Here is a 17,014-nt window from a genome sequence, read left to right on the forward strand (position 1 = left end):
ATAGTTAAATAGAACTCACTATGACAGTCTTAACGTAGATAGATAGTTAAATAGAACTCACTATGACAGTCTTAATGTAGATAGATAGTTAAATAGAACTCACTATGACAGTCTTAACATAGCCAGCCGTCTCAAATGCCTAGAAAACAATTCAACACAACTTATTAAATATTCATATAAACATTAATAACAATATAAAAGTCTACATATTCATGTAAACATTAATAACAATATAAAAGTCTAAATATTCATATCATATTTGAAATGTTGGTACGTTGGACGTTTGTTGTTTCATAACTTGTAATCGTATTAGAAATAGTATTAGTAATAGATTACGTTGGACTAACCTCGCCTACCAGGCTTTCTGGGGGAAAGCCTGGTGTTCGTTCACAACAGGCCGTTTGGTTTCCGCCTAAAGCGCGGAAACCACTAGAAGAAGCGGTGTCGCTCTGATTTGGTTCCCTCCGTTTGTTTCCCCAATCCCTATTAACTCATACTCTGCGATGCCCGTCGTTCCCGGAAATGTAATTAGCTTTAATCATTATGAAACGATTAAAAGTATGATCGCTGTATATATCCGTTTCAGAGACTTTAGGCCCGCCCCCTAACTGTATCCGGTCGTATTTCCCGTTTGGACCGGATATAGGTTTCCATATCCGGTCTGACCTCCAGTCGCAGCTCCGTTCGCATAGCTTTTTCATTGTATACAAGTGAGCTGACTGCATGGCCATAGAATGGTATTTTCTCACACGTTTTATTTTTATTTTGTAGTTGTTTGATTCCTCTACCCGCCTGGCATATGATCTGCGCACATATCGTCTGCTATGTGCGCGAACGTGTCCACGTGTTACCATAGCGGACAGCTGGCTTTTTTCAATGTTTTTTCATGTAAACACTGGCGGATAAGCAGGGATACAGCGTGGCAACAGATATGTCTATTTCAATGGGTTTTTTTTTTATTCGAAAGCTGTCACCGAGTCTACACGTCTACTAGATGAGTCGCGCACAGATTGTGCACGATGCGTGCGCGACTGCGCGTGCCCACGTTAAAAGGTAAGGACAATTTTGCAGCTGCTTACTACATCTATGTTTAAAATGGCAGCAAAATTGTTAAAATGCTCAAGTAGCCTAGTGTAGTCTTTCCAGTCGCTACGAGTTGGACTAAAAGATGCATATACCAAACACATTTTTCAAAAGCAAAACTACTCCGCATCAAGGAGTTTATTAGGTAGGCCCTAAAAGTATGTCCTTGAGCGCAGGGGAATTATTTTGGGTTAAAACTGTTTCCGGTGGATAGTTCCGGCCAAATTGTAGTCCTTTGAGGACTACAACATGACGTGTTGTGGTTTCCGCTCCAGACCGGTTACAAGCCCGAGAAGTGAAGTGATCCCAGACTACCTTGGACAGATCATCTATTACATTCTGTTGTCCCATCTCTAATAGTAATAGTAATAGTAATAGTAATAGATTACCTTGGACAGATCATCTATTACATTCTGTTGTCCCATCTCTAATAGTAATAGTAATAGTATTAGTAATAGATTACCTTGGACAGATCATCTATTACATTCTGTTGTCCCATCTCTAATAGTAATAGTATTAATAGTAATAGTAATAGTAAAAGTAATAGATTACCTTGGACAGATCGTCTATTACATTCTGTTGTCCCATCTCTAATAGTAATAGTAATAATAATAGTAATAGTAATAGTAATAGTAAAAGTAAAAGTAATAGATTACCTTGGACAGATCATCGATTACATTCTGTTGTTCCAGTACTTGTAATCGTAGAAACTCCATCTCTCGTTCTTCTTGGCTCCGCTCCAGATCGTTGAGGGAGTTCGGTCTCCGGACCGGCCCTCTCTGATGATGTCATCACACATGTTAGGATTTTTAATATCACAAATTCACAATATCGTCCTAAAGCTAACAATTTAATATCAAAATACTGTACTAAAAACAATGATTTAAATAAGTACGATGTATTATCACAATACTGTACTAAAAACAATGATTTAAATAAGTACGATGTATTATCAAAATACTGTACTAAAAACAATGATTTAAATAAGTACGATGTATTATCAAAATACTGTACTAAAAACAATGATTTAAATAAGTACGATGTATTAGAGGAACCTTATCATTTATAATAATATTATTAATAATAATAAAAACAATGATTTAAATTTAAAAGTACGATGTATTATCAACATACTGTACTAAAAACAATGATTTTGTATCAGAGGAACCTTATCTTTTATAATAATAATAATAATGATTTAAATAAGTACGATCAGAGGAACCTTATAATTTATAATAATAATATTGTATTAATCATGGTTACCATGGTAACCATCTCCATGTTTTCCTGGGTGATGAAACGCAGCTTGTTGTCAAGGCGACGCAGAGCGAGCGCCATTTCCTCGTTCTTCCTGCTGAGTCGTCGGTTCTTATCCAATAAGGGCTGGAACTGAGACTCCGCCTCCCGCAGACGCTTCAACTGATGAGATGATGTTAACAAGATAAGATAAGATAATGTTAGTAAAGATAAGATAATGTTATTAAGATAAGATAATGTGAATAGGATAAGATAATGTTAATAAGATAAGATAATGTTAATAAAGATAAGATAATGTTAATAAGATAAGATAATGTTAATAAAGATAAGATAATGTTAATAAGATAAGATAATGTTAATAAAGATAAGATAATGTTAATAAAGATAAGATAATGTTAATAAGATAAGATAATGTTAATAAAGATAAGATAATGTTAATGAGATAAGATAATGTTAATAAAGATAAGATAATGTTAATAAAGATAAGATAATGTTAATAAGATAAGATAATGTTAATACAGATAAGATAATGTTAATAAAGATAAGATAATGTTAATAAGATAATGTTAATACAGATAAGATAATGTTAATAAAGATTAAATGCACCAATAACAGTGTTCAAGAGTCAAGGTTCAACTATAGTGTCAACAATACCTTTTACAAGTAATTGTTATTGTTGACAATAAAGTCAACGGCTACGACTGGAGCAAAATGAATTTCACTAAAGTAAAACTCTAACCCTAAAAAACAACACAGCAAAGAGAACCACAGTATATTCTATGTTAAACCACTGGTTTAACAGTTGAAGATAACCAGTCATATTCTATGTTAAACCACTGGTTCTCTTAGAGCAGTTGAAGATAACCAGTCATATTCTATGTTAAACCACTGGTTCTCTTTGAGCAGTTGAAGATAACCAGTCATATTCTATGTTAAACCACTGGTTCTCTTTGAGCAGTTGAAGATAACCAGTCATATTCTATGTTAAACCACTGGTTCTCTTTGAGCAGTTGAAGATAACCAGTCATATTCTATGTTAAACCACTGGTTCTCTTAGAGCAGTTGAAGATAACCAGTCATATTCTATGTTAAACCACTGGTTCTCTTAGAGCAGTTGAAGATAACCAGTCATATTCTATGTTAAACCACTGGTTCTCTTAGAGCAGTTGAAGATAACCAGTCATATTCTATGTTAAACCACTGGTTCTCTTTGAGCAGTTGAAGATAACCAGTCATATTCTATGTTAAACCACTGGTTCTCTTAGAGCAGTTGAAGATAACCAGTCATATTCTATGTTAAACCACTGGTTCTCTTTGAGCAGTTGAAGATAACCAGTCATATTCTATGTTAAACCACTGGTTCTCTTAGAGCAGTTGAAGATAACCAGTCATATTCTATGTTAAACCACTGGTTCTCTTTGAGCAGTTGAAGATAACCAGTCATATGTTAAACGGCCACTGACAAAAAAAAAAGGTCTATTTTATGGGCTAATATTTTGATGATGTAATGGTGGGAAAGTGCAATAAGCCAATCAAATGAATTCACTGTACTTCCTGTATATGGTCATCAGTTGTTGGGGGGGGGGGGGGGGGGGGGGGGATCGTTAAGCCAGGCTATGCCGGGGGCGGAGTTTAGCCTGCATTTCATTATATATCTGTGTGTGTGTGTGTGTGTGTGTGTGTGTGTGTGTGTGTGTGTGTGTGTGTGTGTGTGTGTGTGTGAGTGTGTGTGTCTGTGTGTGTGTGTGTGAGTGTGAGTGTGAGAGTGAGTGTGTGTGTGTGTGTGTGTGTGTGTGTGTGTGTGTGTGTGTGTGTGTGTGTGTGTGTGTGTGTGTGTGTGTGTGTGAGTGTGAGTGTGTGTGTGTGTGAGCGAGCGTGAGTGTGAGTGTGTGTGTGTGTGTTGTGACGGCCCCTATGGCCTTATTGGAATGTGTGGGTGTGTGCCTTTAACCATCATCTTGCAGTGCTGGATTGGAGGGTGGAGTCTGAGGCAATCAGTTGAGGGGAGACACCTGGCCAGTACCTCCCCACTATAAAAGGCCTGCCTGACTAACCTTCTTTCTCTCTTCAGTCCTCCTCAGGCCGCTGGAGCGGCAGGCCACCCCAGAAGAGCTCTTCAGTTTACCTTATGTTATGTTAAGCCTTAGTCTAAGTTAAAGGTGGGCAGTTCGTTTCCCTGCCCTTTACTTTGGAGACCGTTTTTGCATTGATGTTTTGATTAATTCATTTTGTAAATAAACTTTAAACTTATTATTGCATTGAACCTCTGTGTCGTCTCCCCTTTTTTGTGGTGGTCCTGGAGCCAGACCATCACAAAGTGTGTGTGTGTGTGTGTGTGTGTGTGTGTGTGTGTGTGTGTGTGTGTGTGTGTGTGTGTGTGTGTGTGTGTGTGTGTGTGTGTGTGTGTGTGTGTGTGTGTGTGTGTGTGTGTACCAGTTCGTTGCGTTCCTCAGACAGCAGGGAGTTTCTGTCTTCTAGTTTTCGGACCGACGCGCTGAGTTCAGCGATCTTCAGCTGGAACCTCCGGAGGTCCCTGTCGTCACCCTGGAACATGAATAACAATAATAATGATAATAATAATAAAATAACCAGGAAAAAACATTTATTGCATGAGGAGTGAGCAGGCCGCTTCTTATCACCTGACAGGGGGTAGGATGTAGCACATGGAAGGAACACGTTATTCCAACCAGTTCCTTTCCCCTCCATCAGGAGCCCTGGCTGGCCAGGGGGAGGCAGTATTGAGACCAGGATTACTGCATGTTTTTTTTTGTGAGGGTATCAACCCTAGGGGATACGAGGAGAACATGCAAACTCCACACAGAAAGGCCCTTTCACCAACCCCACCCTGGGTGTTGGCACTGAGGACACGGAGGAAGGAACACGCCTGGCTACTGACTGGACCAACGGCTAATTTGTTCTAAGAAACTGTAAGTGTCCCTGCAGCTCGCTAAGTCTGTGCGACCATGTGTTCAAGAGGTCAAGGGCGGGGGGGGGTTTATATATATATATATATATATATATATATATATATATACAGTATATATGGCCAGCCAATAGGAAGGAAGATGGGGCGAGGCTTAAGCAACTACAGCCCGTTCCTATTGGTGGCCCAGGTATGGAGACGGTAGCATGCTGCATTTACCAATCACTGCTAATTCTACGCTGTACAACTGATTAAATATGAATTAGCATGTCAGTATAGAATTAACCCATTCAGTCTGGGAAGGGCTTATAAGGACATCACCTAAAATGATGATGGCCTCCACTCCATCAGTGTGGAGGTGATAAGTTTATCACCTAACATGGGAGTCTATAGGTGATAATGTTATCACCCACAGTAAACTATCATGGGAGTGTATAGGTGATAATGTTATCACCTAAACTAACATGGGAGTTTATAGGTGATAATGTTATCACCTAAACTATCATGGGAGTTTATAGGTGATAATGTTATCACCTAAACTAACATGGGAGTTTATAGGTGATAATGTTATCACCTAAACTATCATGGGAGTTTATAGGTGATAATGTTATCACCTAAACTAACATGGGAGTTTATAGGTGATAATGTTATCACCTAAACTATCATGGGAGTCTATAGGTGATAATGTTATCACCCACAGTAAACTAACATGGGAGTTTATAGGTGATGATGTTATCACCTAAACTAACATGGGAGTCTATGGTGATAATGTTAAACTAACATGGGAGTCTATAGATGATAATGTTAAACTAACATGGGAGTCTATAGGTGATAATGTTAAACTAACATGGGAGTCTATAGGTGATAATGTTATCACCTAAACTAACATGGGGTCTATAGGTGATAATGTTAAACTAACATGGGAGTCTATAGGTGATAATGTTATCACCTAAACTAACATGGAAGTCTATGGGTGATAATGTTATCATCTAAACTAACATGGGAGTCTATAGGTGATAATGTTAAACTAACATTAGCACATAAATTAGCATAACAATTAGCATTAAGGCTAGGCGATATTAGGAAAACCTTCAATATTCAATAACGTTGTTGATATCGATATTACTCACCATGTTAGTAAAAACTATTGCATTAAGCATTATAGCCTAGTTTTAATGTTTTTCTGCTTTAGGTCCACTAATAAATGAAATGCCTTATTTCCATTTTCCAACAATGGTTTTATTGAAATAACCACACCTGGTTACAGATGGACTGCTGTTGTGCATGTGTTCCGTGCATGCATAGTGTGTGTGTTAATTCATTTGACACATACACCAATACCTCATTTCAATATGTATACCTCTCATGTTGAGACCTCCATGAAGGTATTCTCCATTTATTGCCCAGCCTATGAGCACAATAATTAGCATGTTAGGGGTGGAGTTAAAGGTGGAGGTAGGCGTGTCTTACGGGGTGACAGACGGAGGTAGGGGTGGAGTTGGGGGCGGAGTTGGGGGTGGGGTTAGGGGTGGAGGTAGGCGTGTCTTACGGGGTGACAGACGGAGATAGGGGTGGGGTTAGGGGCGGGGTTAGGGGTGGAGTTAGGGGCGGGGTTAGGGGTGGAGTTAGGGGTGGAGGTAGGCGTGTCTTACAAGGTGACAGACGGAGGTAGGGGTGGAGTTGGGGGCGGGGCTAGGGGCGTGGCCTGCCCTCATGGCTGCCATCTGCTGCTCGGCTGCCTGCGTCTGCAGCTGCAGCCGGTGGGCGTGGCCAGCCTGCAGGCCCAAGGCCTTGTCCAATACGCTCACAGCCCTGTCCTTCAACTTGATCTCATCCATCTGATTGGACACACGGACACACACACATGTTAGTGACAGACAGACAGACAGACAGACAGACAGACAGACAGACAGACAACTGTTGACTGACACATGCCTAAGACGCCTAAGGGCGAAAGGTAACCTCGCCCTTGCTTCTGCTAACCTATAGACTAAACATGTCAGTCTAACCTATAGACTAAACATGTCAGTCTAACCTATAGACTAAACATGTCAGTCTAACCTATAGACTAAACATGTCAGTCTAACCTATAGACTAAACATGTCAGTCTAACCTATAGACTAAACATGTCAGTCTAACCTATAGACTAAACATGTCAGTCTAACCTATAGACTAAACATGTCAGTCTAACCTATAGACTAAACATGTCAGTCTAACCTATAGACTAAACATGTCAGTCTAACATATAGACTAAACATGTCAGTCTAACCTATAGACTAAACATGTCAGTCTAACCTACAGACTAAACATGTCAGTCTAACCTATAGACTAAACATGTCAGTCTAACCTATAGACTAAACATGTCAGTCTAACCTATAGACTAAACATGTCAGTCTAACCTATAGACTAAACATGTCAGTCTAACCTATAGACTAAACATGTCAGTCTAACATATAGACTAAACATGTCAGTCTAACCTATAGACTAAACATGTCAGTCTAAACAAGTGGCTGGTTATGCTGACAGGGATCTCCATATATGGGCATAAATGGGATTGTATGTGGCCAATGTGGCCTCCATATATGGGCATTCCCATATGAAGTCCTGTTAGGGGAACCAGACTAACATAACCCATTTTATACCCATATATGGAGATCCCTGTCTGTAGAACCAGCCACACTGGTTAGACTGACATGTATAGTCTATAGGTTAGACCGACATCAGTGTATAATATTAGCATTCACAGATATGGGCTTAATATTGATGACATCAGGGATCTCCATATATGGGCATACAAAGGGATTCTGTTAGTGTGATTCCCCTGACATCACAGTGATGTCAGAGCGTGATGTCAGAGTGATATCAGTTCTCAGGAACAGGTTCAGGTTAAGATTAGGATTAACATTAGACATGCAGAGGTTGGGTTTAAGATTAGGATTAGGATTCAACATTGGGTTGGATTAGATTAGAGTGATGTTTGTTTTAAGATGTATTTAGTTACCGTTGTCATGAAATGAAACCTGCTGATCTACATGCTCACGAGTGTGTGTGTGTGTGTGTGTGTGTGTGTGTGTGTGTGTGTGTGTGTGTGTGTGTGTGTGTGTGTATATATATATTAATAGATATATTAATAGATACCAGTCTCCGTATCTCTCTCTCACAGTCTCTCTTCACTCTGTGTGTGTGTGTGTGTGTGTGTGTGTGTGTGTGTGTGTGTGTGTGTGTGTGTGTGTGTGTGCGTGCGTGCGTGCGTGCGTGCGTGCGTGCGTGCGTGCGTGTGTGTGTGTGTATATATATTTATAGATATAGATATATATTAATAGATATATTAATAGATACCAGTCTGCGTATCTCTCTCTCACAGTCTCTCTTCACTCGGTTCATCTCCTCCTGGTGTTGATGATGAGCTGAGCGGAGCTCGGCTACTCTGGCCTGGCAGGCCTGCTGAGACGATCCCAGAGCTTCCTCTGAGCTCCTCCTGGCTTCCCGCAGTTCCTGCACCTCCACTAGGAGGCGCTGTCGCTCCGCCTCCCACGACCTGCGGGCCTCCTCTGCTCCTTCAGCTAGCAGCACACACCTCACCTACACACACACACACACACACACACACACACACACACACACACACACACACACACACACACACACACACACACACACACACACACAATAATATATAAAACTATATATAAAAATACATGGTTAATTAAACACCTCACCTAATAAATACATGGTTAATTAAACACCTCACCTGTATAAATGCATGCCAGAGAAGAATCTTTTCAGATGGGCCTGTTATAGCGCCACCAGGAGGCTGATCTTTGCTAAACACATTTCTTGACATTACTCCTACAGATTTTGTAGACCATGACACTGTTAATCTATCACCTCTGTTACCATGAGACTGTTAACTTATCACCTCTGTTACCATGAGACTGTTAATTTATCAACTCTGTTACCATGAGACTGTTAATTTATCAACTCTGTTACCATGAGACTGTTAATTTATCAACTCTGTTACCATGAGACTGTTAATTTATCAACTCTGTTACCATGAGACTGTTAATTTATCAACTCTGTTACCATGAGACTGTTAACCATCAGAAGATCATCTCATAGTGTTATTGTTACCTTATAGATCATCTCATGGTGTTATTGTTACCTTATCAGTGGATCATCTCATGGTGTTATTGTTACCTTATCAGTAGATCATAGTGTTATTGTTACCTCATAGATCATCTCATGGTGTTATTGTTACCTTATCAGTAGATCATAGTGTTATTGTTACCTTATCAGTAGATCATCTCATGGTGTTATTGTTACCTTATAGATCATCTCATGGTGTTATTGTTACCTTATCAGTAGATCATCTCATGGTGTTATTGTTACCTTATCAGTAGATCATAGTGTTATTGTTACCTTATCAGTAGATCATCTCATAGTGTTATTGTTACCTTATCAGTGGATCCATCTCATGGTGTTATTGTTACCTTATCAGTAGATCATCTCATGGTGTTATTGTTACCTTATCGGTGGATCCACCTCGTAGGGTGTTATCGTTACCTTATCGGTAGATCCAACTCGTAGGGTGTTATTGTTACCTTATCAGTGGATCCATCTCGTAGGGTGTTATCGTTACCTTATCGGTAGATCCAGCTCGTAGGGTGTTATTGTTACCTTATCAGTGGATCCATCTCGTAGGGTGTTATTGTTACCTTATCAGTGGATCCATCTCGTAGCGTGACCACCAGACCGTTGAGTCGTAGTATTTCTCCGTCTTTGATCTTGATGACTCTCATCAGCTCCATCTCGTGTTGCCGTAGCAACGTCTCCCGGATGACGGACAGCTCCTTGTGTTTCTCCTCGTGCAGTTTGCTCTTCAGCTCCGTTAAGGCCACCGTCGCTCTGTGGTGCTCAGCTTTCAGCTCCTGGCTCTTCTCCCGCTCCAGACGACTCACCTGAACACACAGAGAGAGAGTCAGTGAGGAGCCCCCAGCGGGAGGACCTACTGTCCTATCCTACTGACTCACCTCACCCAGTGAGGAGCCCCCACCGGGAGGACGTACTGTTGTATCCTAATGACTCACCTGCCAGAGAGGAGCCCCCACCGGGAGGACATACTGTTGTATCCTACTGACTCACCTCACGCAGTGAGGAGCCCCCACCGGGAGGACCTACTGTCCTATCCTACTGACTCACCTCACCCAGTGAGGAGCCCCCACCGGGAGGACGTACTGTCGTATCCTACTGACTCACCTCACGCAGTGAGGAGCCCCCACCAGGAGGACGTACTGTCGTATCCTACTGACTCACCTCACCCAGTGAGGAGCCCCCACCAGGAGGACGTACTGTCGTATCCTACTGACTCACCTCACCCAGTGAGGAGCCCCCACCAGGAGGACGTACTGTCCTATCCTACTGACTCACCTCACCCAGTGAGGAGCCCCCACCGGGAGGACCTACTGTCCTATCCTACTGGCTCATCTGCCAGTGAGGAGCCCCCACCGGGAGGACGTACTGTTGTATCCTACTGACTCACCTGCCAGTGAGGAGCCCCCACCGGGAGGACGTACTGTTGTATCCTACTGACTCACCTGCCAGTGAGGAGCCCCCACTGGGAGGACGTACTGTTGTATCCTACTGACTCACCTCACCCAGTGAGGAGCCCCCACCGGGAGGACGTACTGTTGTATCCTACTGACTCACCTGCCAGTGAGGAGCCCCCACTGGGAGGACATACTGTTGTATCCTACTGACTCACCTGCCAGTGAGGAGCCCCCACCGGGAGGACGTACTGTTGTATCCTACTGACTCACCTGCCAGTGAGGAGCCCCCACCGGGAGGACGTACTGTTGTATCCTACTGACTCACCTCACCCAGTGAGGAGCCCCCACCGGGAGGACATACTGTTGTATCCTACTGACTCACCTCACCCAGTGAGGAGCCCCCACCGGGAGGACATACTGTTGTATCCTACTGACTCACCTCACCCAGTGAGGAGCCCCCACCGGGAGGACATACTGACTGTTGTATCCTACCTCTATATATAGACATGTATAACATGTCCATATATAGGCATGTATAACATGTCCATATATAGGCATGTATAACATGTCCATATATAGACATAACAGTGTAATTACCTTGGTCTTCTCCTGCTGCAGTTCTATCTGGATGTCCGTCAGCTTGGCTCTCAGCTCCTCATTGGCTGCTTGAAGCGTCGTCATGGGAACAGGCCGCTCCCCCCTGCCCCGGGCCCCGCCTTTCTTTGACATCACACCCCGACCCCCCCCCACCACACACACACACACACACACACACTAACCCAAAATAACTACATCTGTTTTACCTGTGAACACACACACACACACGCACACACACACACACACACACACACACACACACACACACACACACACACACACACACACACACACACTACAGTTAGTAGGCCTAATTGCAGAGATGATCACTTTTTTCCCTTTTTGCATAATGGTTATAACCACCCAGCTATGGGTCAGACATAATGGTTATAACCACCCAGCTGGGGGTCAGACAGACGGTGACCCTGCCAGGGGAACCAGAGACCCTAGGTGTTGCAGGTACGAGTCCAGGCCAGGCCAGCAACCTGTCCAAGAGTAGGACCTCAAACTAGTGACCTCCTCCAGTCTAGACTCGCCACCACCTGTCCTCTTTACCCCACCCTCCTCCTCTAGACTCACCACCACCTGTCCTCTTTACCCCACCCTTCTCCTCTAGACTCACCACCACCTGTCCTCTTTACCCCACCCTTCTCCTCTAGACTCACCACCACCTGTCCTCTTTACCCCACCCTTCTCCTCTAGACTCACCACCACTTGTCCTCTTTACCCCACCCTTCTCCTCTAAACCCACCACCTGTCCTCTTGACCCCACCCCTTCTCTAATCTCCCAGACCATTACACCTGACCTCCTCCCCTTCATAACCTCCATCATTAACACATCTGTAACCTCAGGCTGAGTTTCATCATTAACACATCTGTAACTTCAGGCTGAGTTCATAACCTCCATCATTAACACATCTGTAACCTCAGGCTGAGTTCCATCATTAACACATCTGTAACCTCAGGCTGAGTTCCATCATTAACACATATGTAACTTCAGGTTGAGTTCATGAGTTCCATCATTAACACATATGTAACTTCAGGCTGAGTTCCATCATTAACACATGTAACTTCAGGTTGAGTTTCATCATTAACACATCTGTAACCTCAGGCTGAGTTCCATCATTAACACATATGTAACCTCAGGTTGAGTTTCATCATTAACACATCTGTAACCTCAGGCTGAGTTCCATCATTAACACATCTGTAACCTCAGGCTGAGTTCCATCATTAACACATATGTAACCTCAGGTTGAGTTTCATCATTAACACGTAACCTCAGGTTGAGTTCCATCCCCCCGAACCCTCCAAACCGGAGTCACTCTGGGATCTGTACTTGGCCCTCACCTTTTCTCCCTGTACACTAAATCCCTTGGTGCTGTCATCTCTGCTCACAACCTATCCTATCACTGCTATGCTGATGACACTCAACTGTTTTTGTCCTTCCCCCCTTGAGGTGGAAGAACGCATTGCTGCATGTCTGGCCGACATCTCACAGTGGATGTCAGCCCACCACCTCTAGACATCTCACAGTGGATGTCAGCCCACCACCTCAAGCTGAACCCGGACAAAACGGAGCTTCTCTTCTTCCCAGCCAAGTCTTGCCCCATGCAAGATCTCACTATTTCCATAGATAATGCATTGGTGACTTTGGTTCCAACTGCTAGACACCTTGGTGTGGTCCTGGACAGCCAGCTATCATTCAAGGCACACATTGCATCAGTCACCCGGTCCTGTAGGTTCACATTCTATAACATCCGTAGAATCAGACCCTTCAGCCCAGCTCCTCATCCAGACATCTGTCATATCAAAACTTGACTATTTTAACTCTCTCCTCACTGGCCTCCCGCCTAAACCTTAAAAGCTAAACCCTAACCTAGCCTGACATTAGTCCAGACTGATAACCTGGAGGAAGGTGTGAGTTAATCCATCAGTCTGGCTGCCAGGCTAGAAACACTAACCTTAAACCTGACCTGACCAATATAGAGCTGTTTAACACTGTTGCTGAACACACACTCTAGTCTATAGCAATGATTACTGTCACAATATAGAGCTATTTAACACTGTTACTGAACACTCTATAGCAATGATTACTGTCACAATATAGAGCTGTTGAACACTGTTACTGAACACTCTATAGCAATGATTACTGTCACAATATAGAGCTGTTTAACACTGTTACCGAACAAACACTCTATAGCAACGATTACTGTCACAATATAGAGCTATTTAACACTGTTACTGAACACACACTCTAGTCTGTAGCAATGATTACTGTCACAATATAGAGCTGTTTAACACTGTTACTGAACACACACTCTATAGCAATGATTAATGTCACAATATAGAGCTATTTAACACTGTTACTGAACACTCTATAGCAATGATTACTGTCACAATATAGAGCTATTTAACACTGTTACTGAACACTCTATAGCAATGATTACTGTCACAATATAGAGCTGTTTAACACTGTTACTGAACACTCTATAGCAATGATTACTCTCACAATATAGAGCTGTTTAACACTGTTACTGAACACACACTCTATAGCAATGATTACTGTCACAATATAGAGCTATTTAACACTGTTACTGAACACTCTATAGCAATGATTACTGTCACAATATAGAGCTATTTGACACTGTTACTGAACACACACTCTATAGCAATGATTACTGTCACAATATAGAGCTATTTAACACTGTTACTGAACACTCTTCTATAGCAATGATCACTGTCACAATATAGAGCTATTTAACACTGTTACTGAACAAACACTCTCTAGCAATGATTACTGTCACAATATAGAGCTGTTTAACACTGTTACTGAACCAGTAAGACTCCCTAATCGGGAGTTAAGCGACCGTCAGGTCGCAGCGTGATTTTAGGCCAAAATGTGTAGGAGCAGTGTCCAAAAATGTGTTTGAAAAAATCTGCCTGACAGTGGCGCTAATATGGGACAGATCCATGTTGATGAGATGAGTGTAGACATACTGTGTACCGATTTACGTGATTTTAGGGCAAAATCTGTAGGAGTAGTGTCAAAAAATGTGTTTTAAAAAATCGGCCTGAAGGTGGCGCTAAATAGGACAGATCCATGTTGATGACATGAGTGTAGAGCAAGTGTGTACCGATTTGCGTGATTTTAGGGCAAAATTTGTAGGAGCACTGTCCAAAAAGGTGAGTGAAAAATTCGGCCTGAAGGTGGCGCTATATGGGACAGATCCATGTTGATGAGATGGGTGTAGACATACTGTGTACCGATTTGCGTGATTTTAGGGCAAAAATTGTAGGAGCAGTGTCCAAAAATGTGTTTTGCAAGAATCGGCCTCATGGTGGCGCTAGAAGAGGGCCATGTGAGAATTGATGTGGGTGGAGGTTGTGGTTTGGCAGGCAAGGAGTGTATGTGCAAAATTTGGCATGGATCGGGGCAACGGTTGCGGAGATATGAGCAGGGCAACAGTGTGACGTGTGACGTGTGACGGACGGACAGACAGACAGACAGCCAGTGGAGGTTTTGATAGTAAGTGCGACCTGACGGTCGCAACAAACACTCTATAGCAATGATTACTGTCACAATATAGAGCTATTTAACACTGTTACTGAACACTCTATAGCAATGATAACTGTCACAATATAGAGCTGTTTAACACTGTTACTGAACAAACACGCAATGATTACTGTCACAATATAGAGCTGTTTAACACTGTTACTGAACACACACTCTAGTCTATAGCAATGATTACTGTCACAATATAGAGCTATTTAACACTGTTACTGAACACACACTCTATAGCAATGATTACTGTCACAATATAGAGCTGTTTAACACTGTTACTGAACACACACTCTATAGCAATGATTACTGTCACAATATAGAGCTGTTTAACACTGTTACTGAACACACTCTATAGCAATGATTACTGTCACAATATAGAGCTATTTAACACTGTTACTGAACAAACACTATAGCAATGATTACTGTCACAATATAGAGCTATTTAACACTGTTACTGAACACACACTCTATAGCAATGATTACTGTCACAATAAAGAGCTATTTAACACTGTTACTGAACACTCTATAGCAATGATTACTGTCACAATATAGAGCTGTTTAACACTGTTACTGAACACTCTATAGCGATGATTACGGTCACAATATAGAGCTATTTAACACTGTTACTGAACACACTCTATAGCAATGATTACTGTCACAATATAGAGCTATTTAACACTGTTACTGAACACTCTATAGCAATGATAACTGTCACAATATAGAGCTGTTTAACACTGTTACTGAACAAACACGCAATGATTACTGTCACAATATAGAGCTGTTTAACACTGTTACTGAACACACACTCTAGTCTATAGCAATGATTACTGTCACAATATAGAGCTATTTAACACTGTTACTGAACACACACTCTATAGCAATGATTACTGTCACAATATAGAGCTGTTTAACACTGTTACTGAACACACACTCTATAGCAATGATTACTGTCACAATATAGAGCTGTTTAACACTGTTACTGAACACACTCTATAGCAATGATTACTGTCACAATATAGAGCTATTTAACACTGTTACTGAACAAACACTATAGCAATGATTACTTAACACATCTGTAACCTCAGGCTGAGTTCCATCATTAACACATCTGTAACCTCAGGCTGAGTTCCATCATTAACACATATGTAACTTCAGGTTGAGTTCATGAGTTCCATCATTAACACATATGTAACTTCAGGCTGAGTTCCATCATTAACACATGTAACTTCAGGTTGAGTTTCATCATTAACACATCTGTAACCTCAGGCTGAGTTCCATCATTAACACATATGTAACTTCAGGCTGAGTTCCATCATTAACACATGTAACTTCAGGTTGAGTTTCATCATTAACACATCTGTAACCTCAGGCTGAGTTCCATCATTAACACATATGTAACCTCAGGTTGAGTTTCATCATTAACACATCTGTAACCTCAGGCTGAGTTCCATCATTAACACATCTGTAACCTCAGGCTGAGTTCCATCATTAACACATATGCAACCTCAGGTTGAGTTTCATCATTAACACGTAACCTCAGGTTGAGTTCCATCCCCCCGAACCCTCCAAACCGGAGTCACTCTGGGATCTGTACTTGGCCCTCACCTTTTCTCCCTGTACACTAAATCCCTTGGTGCTGTCATCTCTGCTCACAACCTATCCTATCACTGCTATGCTGATGACACTCAACTGTTTTTGTCCTTCCCCCCTTGAGGTGGAAGAACGCATTGCTGCATGTCTGGCCGACATCTCACAGTGGATGTCAGCCCACCACCTCTAGACATCTCACAGTGGATGTCAGCCCACCACCTCAAGCTGAACCCGGACAAAACGGAGCTTCTCTTCTTCCCAGCCAAGTCTTGCTCCCTGCAAGATCTCACTATTTCCATAGATAATGCATTGGTGACTTTGGTTCCAACTGCTAGACACCTTGGTGTGGTCCTGGACAGCCAGCTATCATTCAAGGCACACATTGCATCAGTCACCCGGTCCTGTAGGTTCACATTCTATAACATCCGTAGAATCAGACCCTTCAGCCCAGCTCCT

At 42.1% G+C, this 17,014-nt stretch overlaps 1 protein-coding gene across 1 annotated transcript in view; it reads right to left on the reverse strand.

Moving 5' to 3' along the window:
• jakmip3 (Janus kinase and microtubule interacting protein 3) overlaps positions 1-11,538 on the reverse strand; it is a gene marked incomplete at both ends in the record, with an annotated part of 40,345 nt that extends 28,807 nt beyond the window's left edge. The window contains 8 exons of the mRNA XM_080748013.1: positions 104-139; positions 1,740-1,862; positions 2,347-2,502; positions 4,774-4,884; positions 6,916-7,101; positions 8,603-8,845; positions 9,979-10,221; positions 11,407-11,538. Of these exons, the coding sequence (XP_080604139.1) occupies positions 104-139; positions 1,740-1,862; positions 2,347-2,502; positions 4,774-4,884; positions 6,916-7,101; positions 8,603-8,845; positions 9,979-10,221; positions 11,407-11,538 (1,230 nt within the window). The remainder of the gene's footprint in view (positions 1-103; positions 140-1,739; positions 1,863-2,346; positions 2,503-4,773; positions 4,885-6,915; positions 7,102-8,602; positions 8,846-9,978; positions 10,222-11,406) is intronic.
• Between the last annotated feature and the right edge of the window lie 5,476 nt (positions 11,539-17,014).

This window comes from Nannobrachium achirus (genome assembly GCF_963921795.1).
Source record: "Nannobrachium achirus genome assembly, chromosome: 18".
Lineage (NCBI taxonomy): Eukaryota > Metazoa > Chordata > Actinopteri > Myctophiformes > Myctophidae > Nannobrachium > Nannobrachium achirus.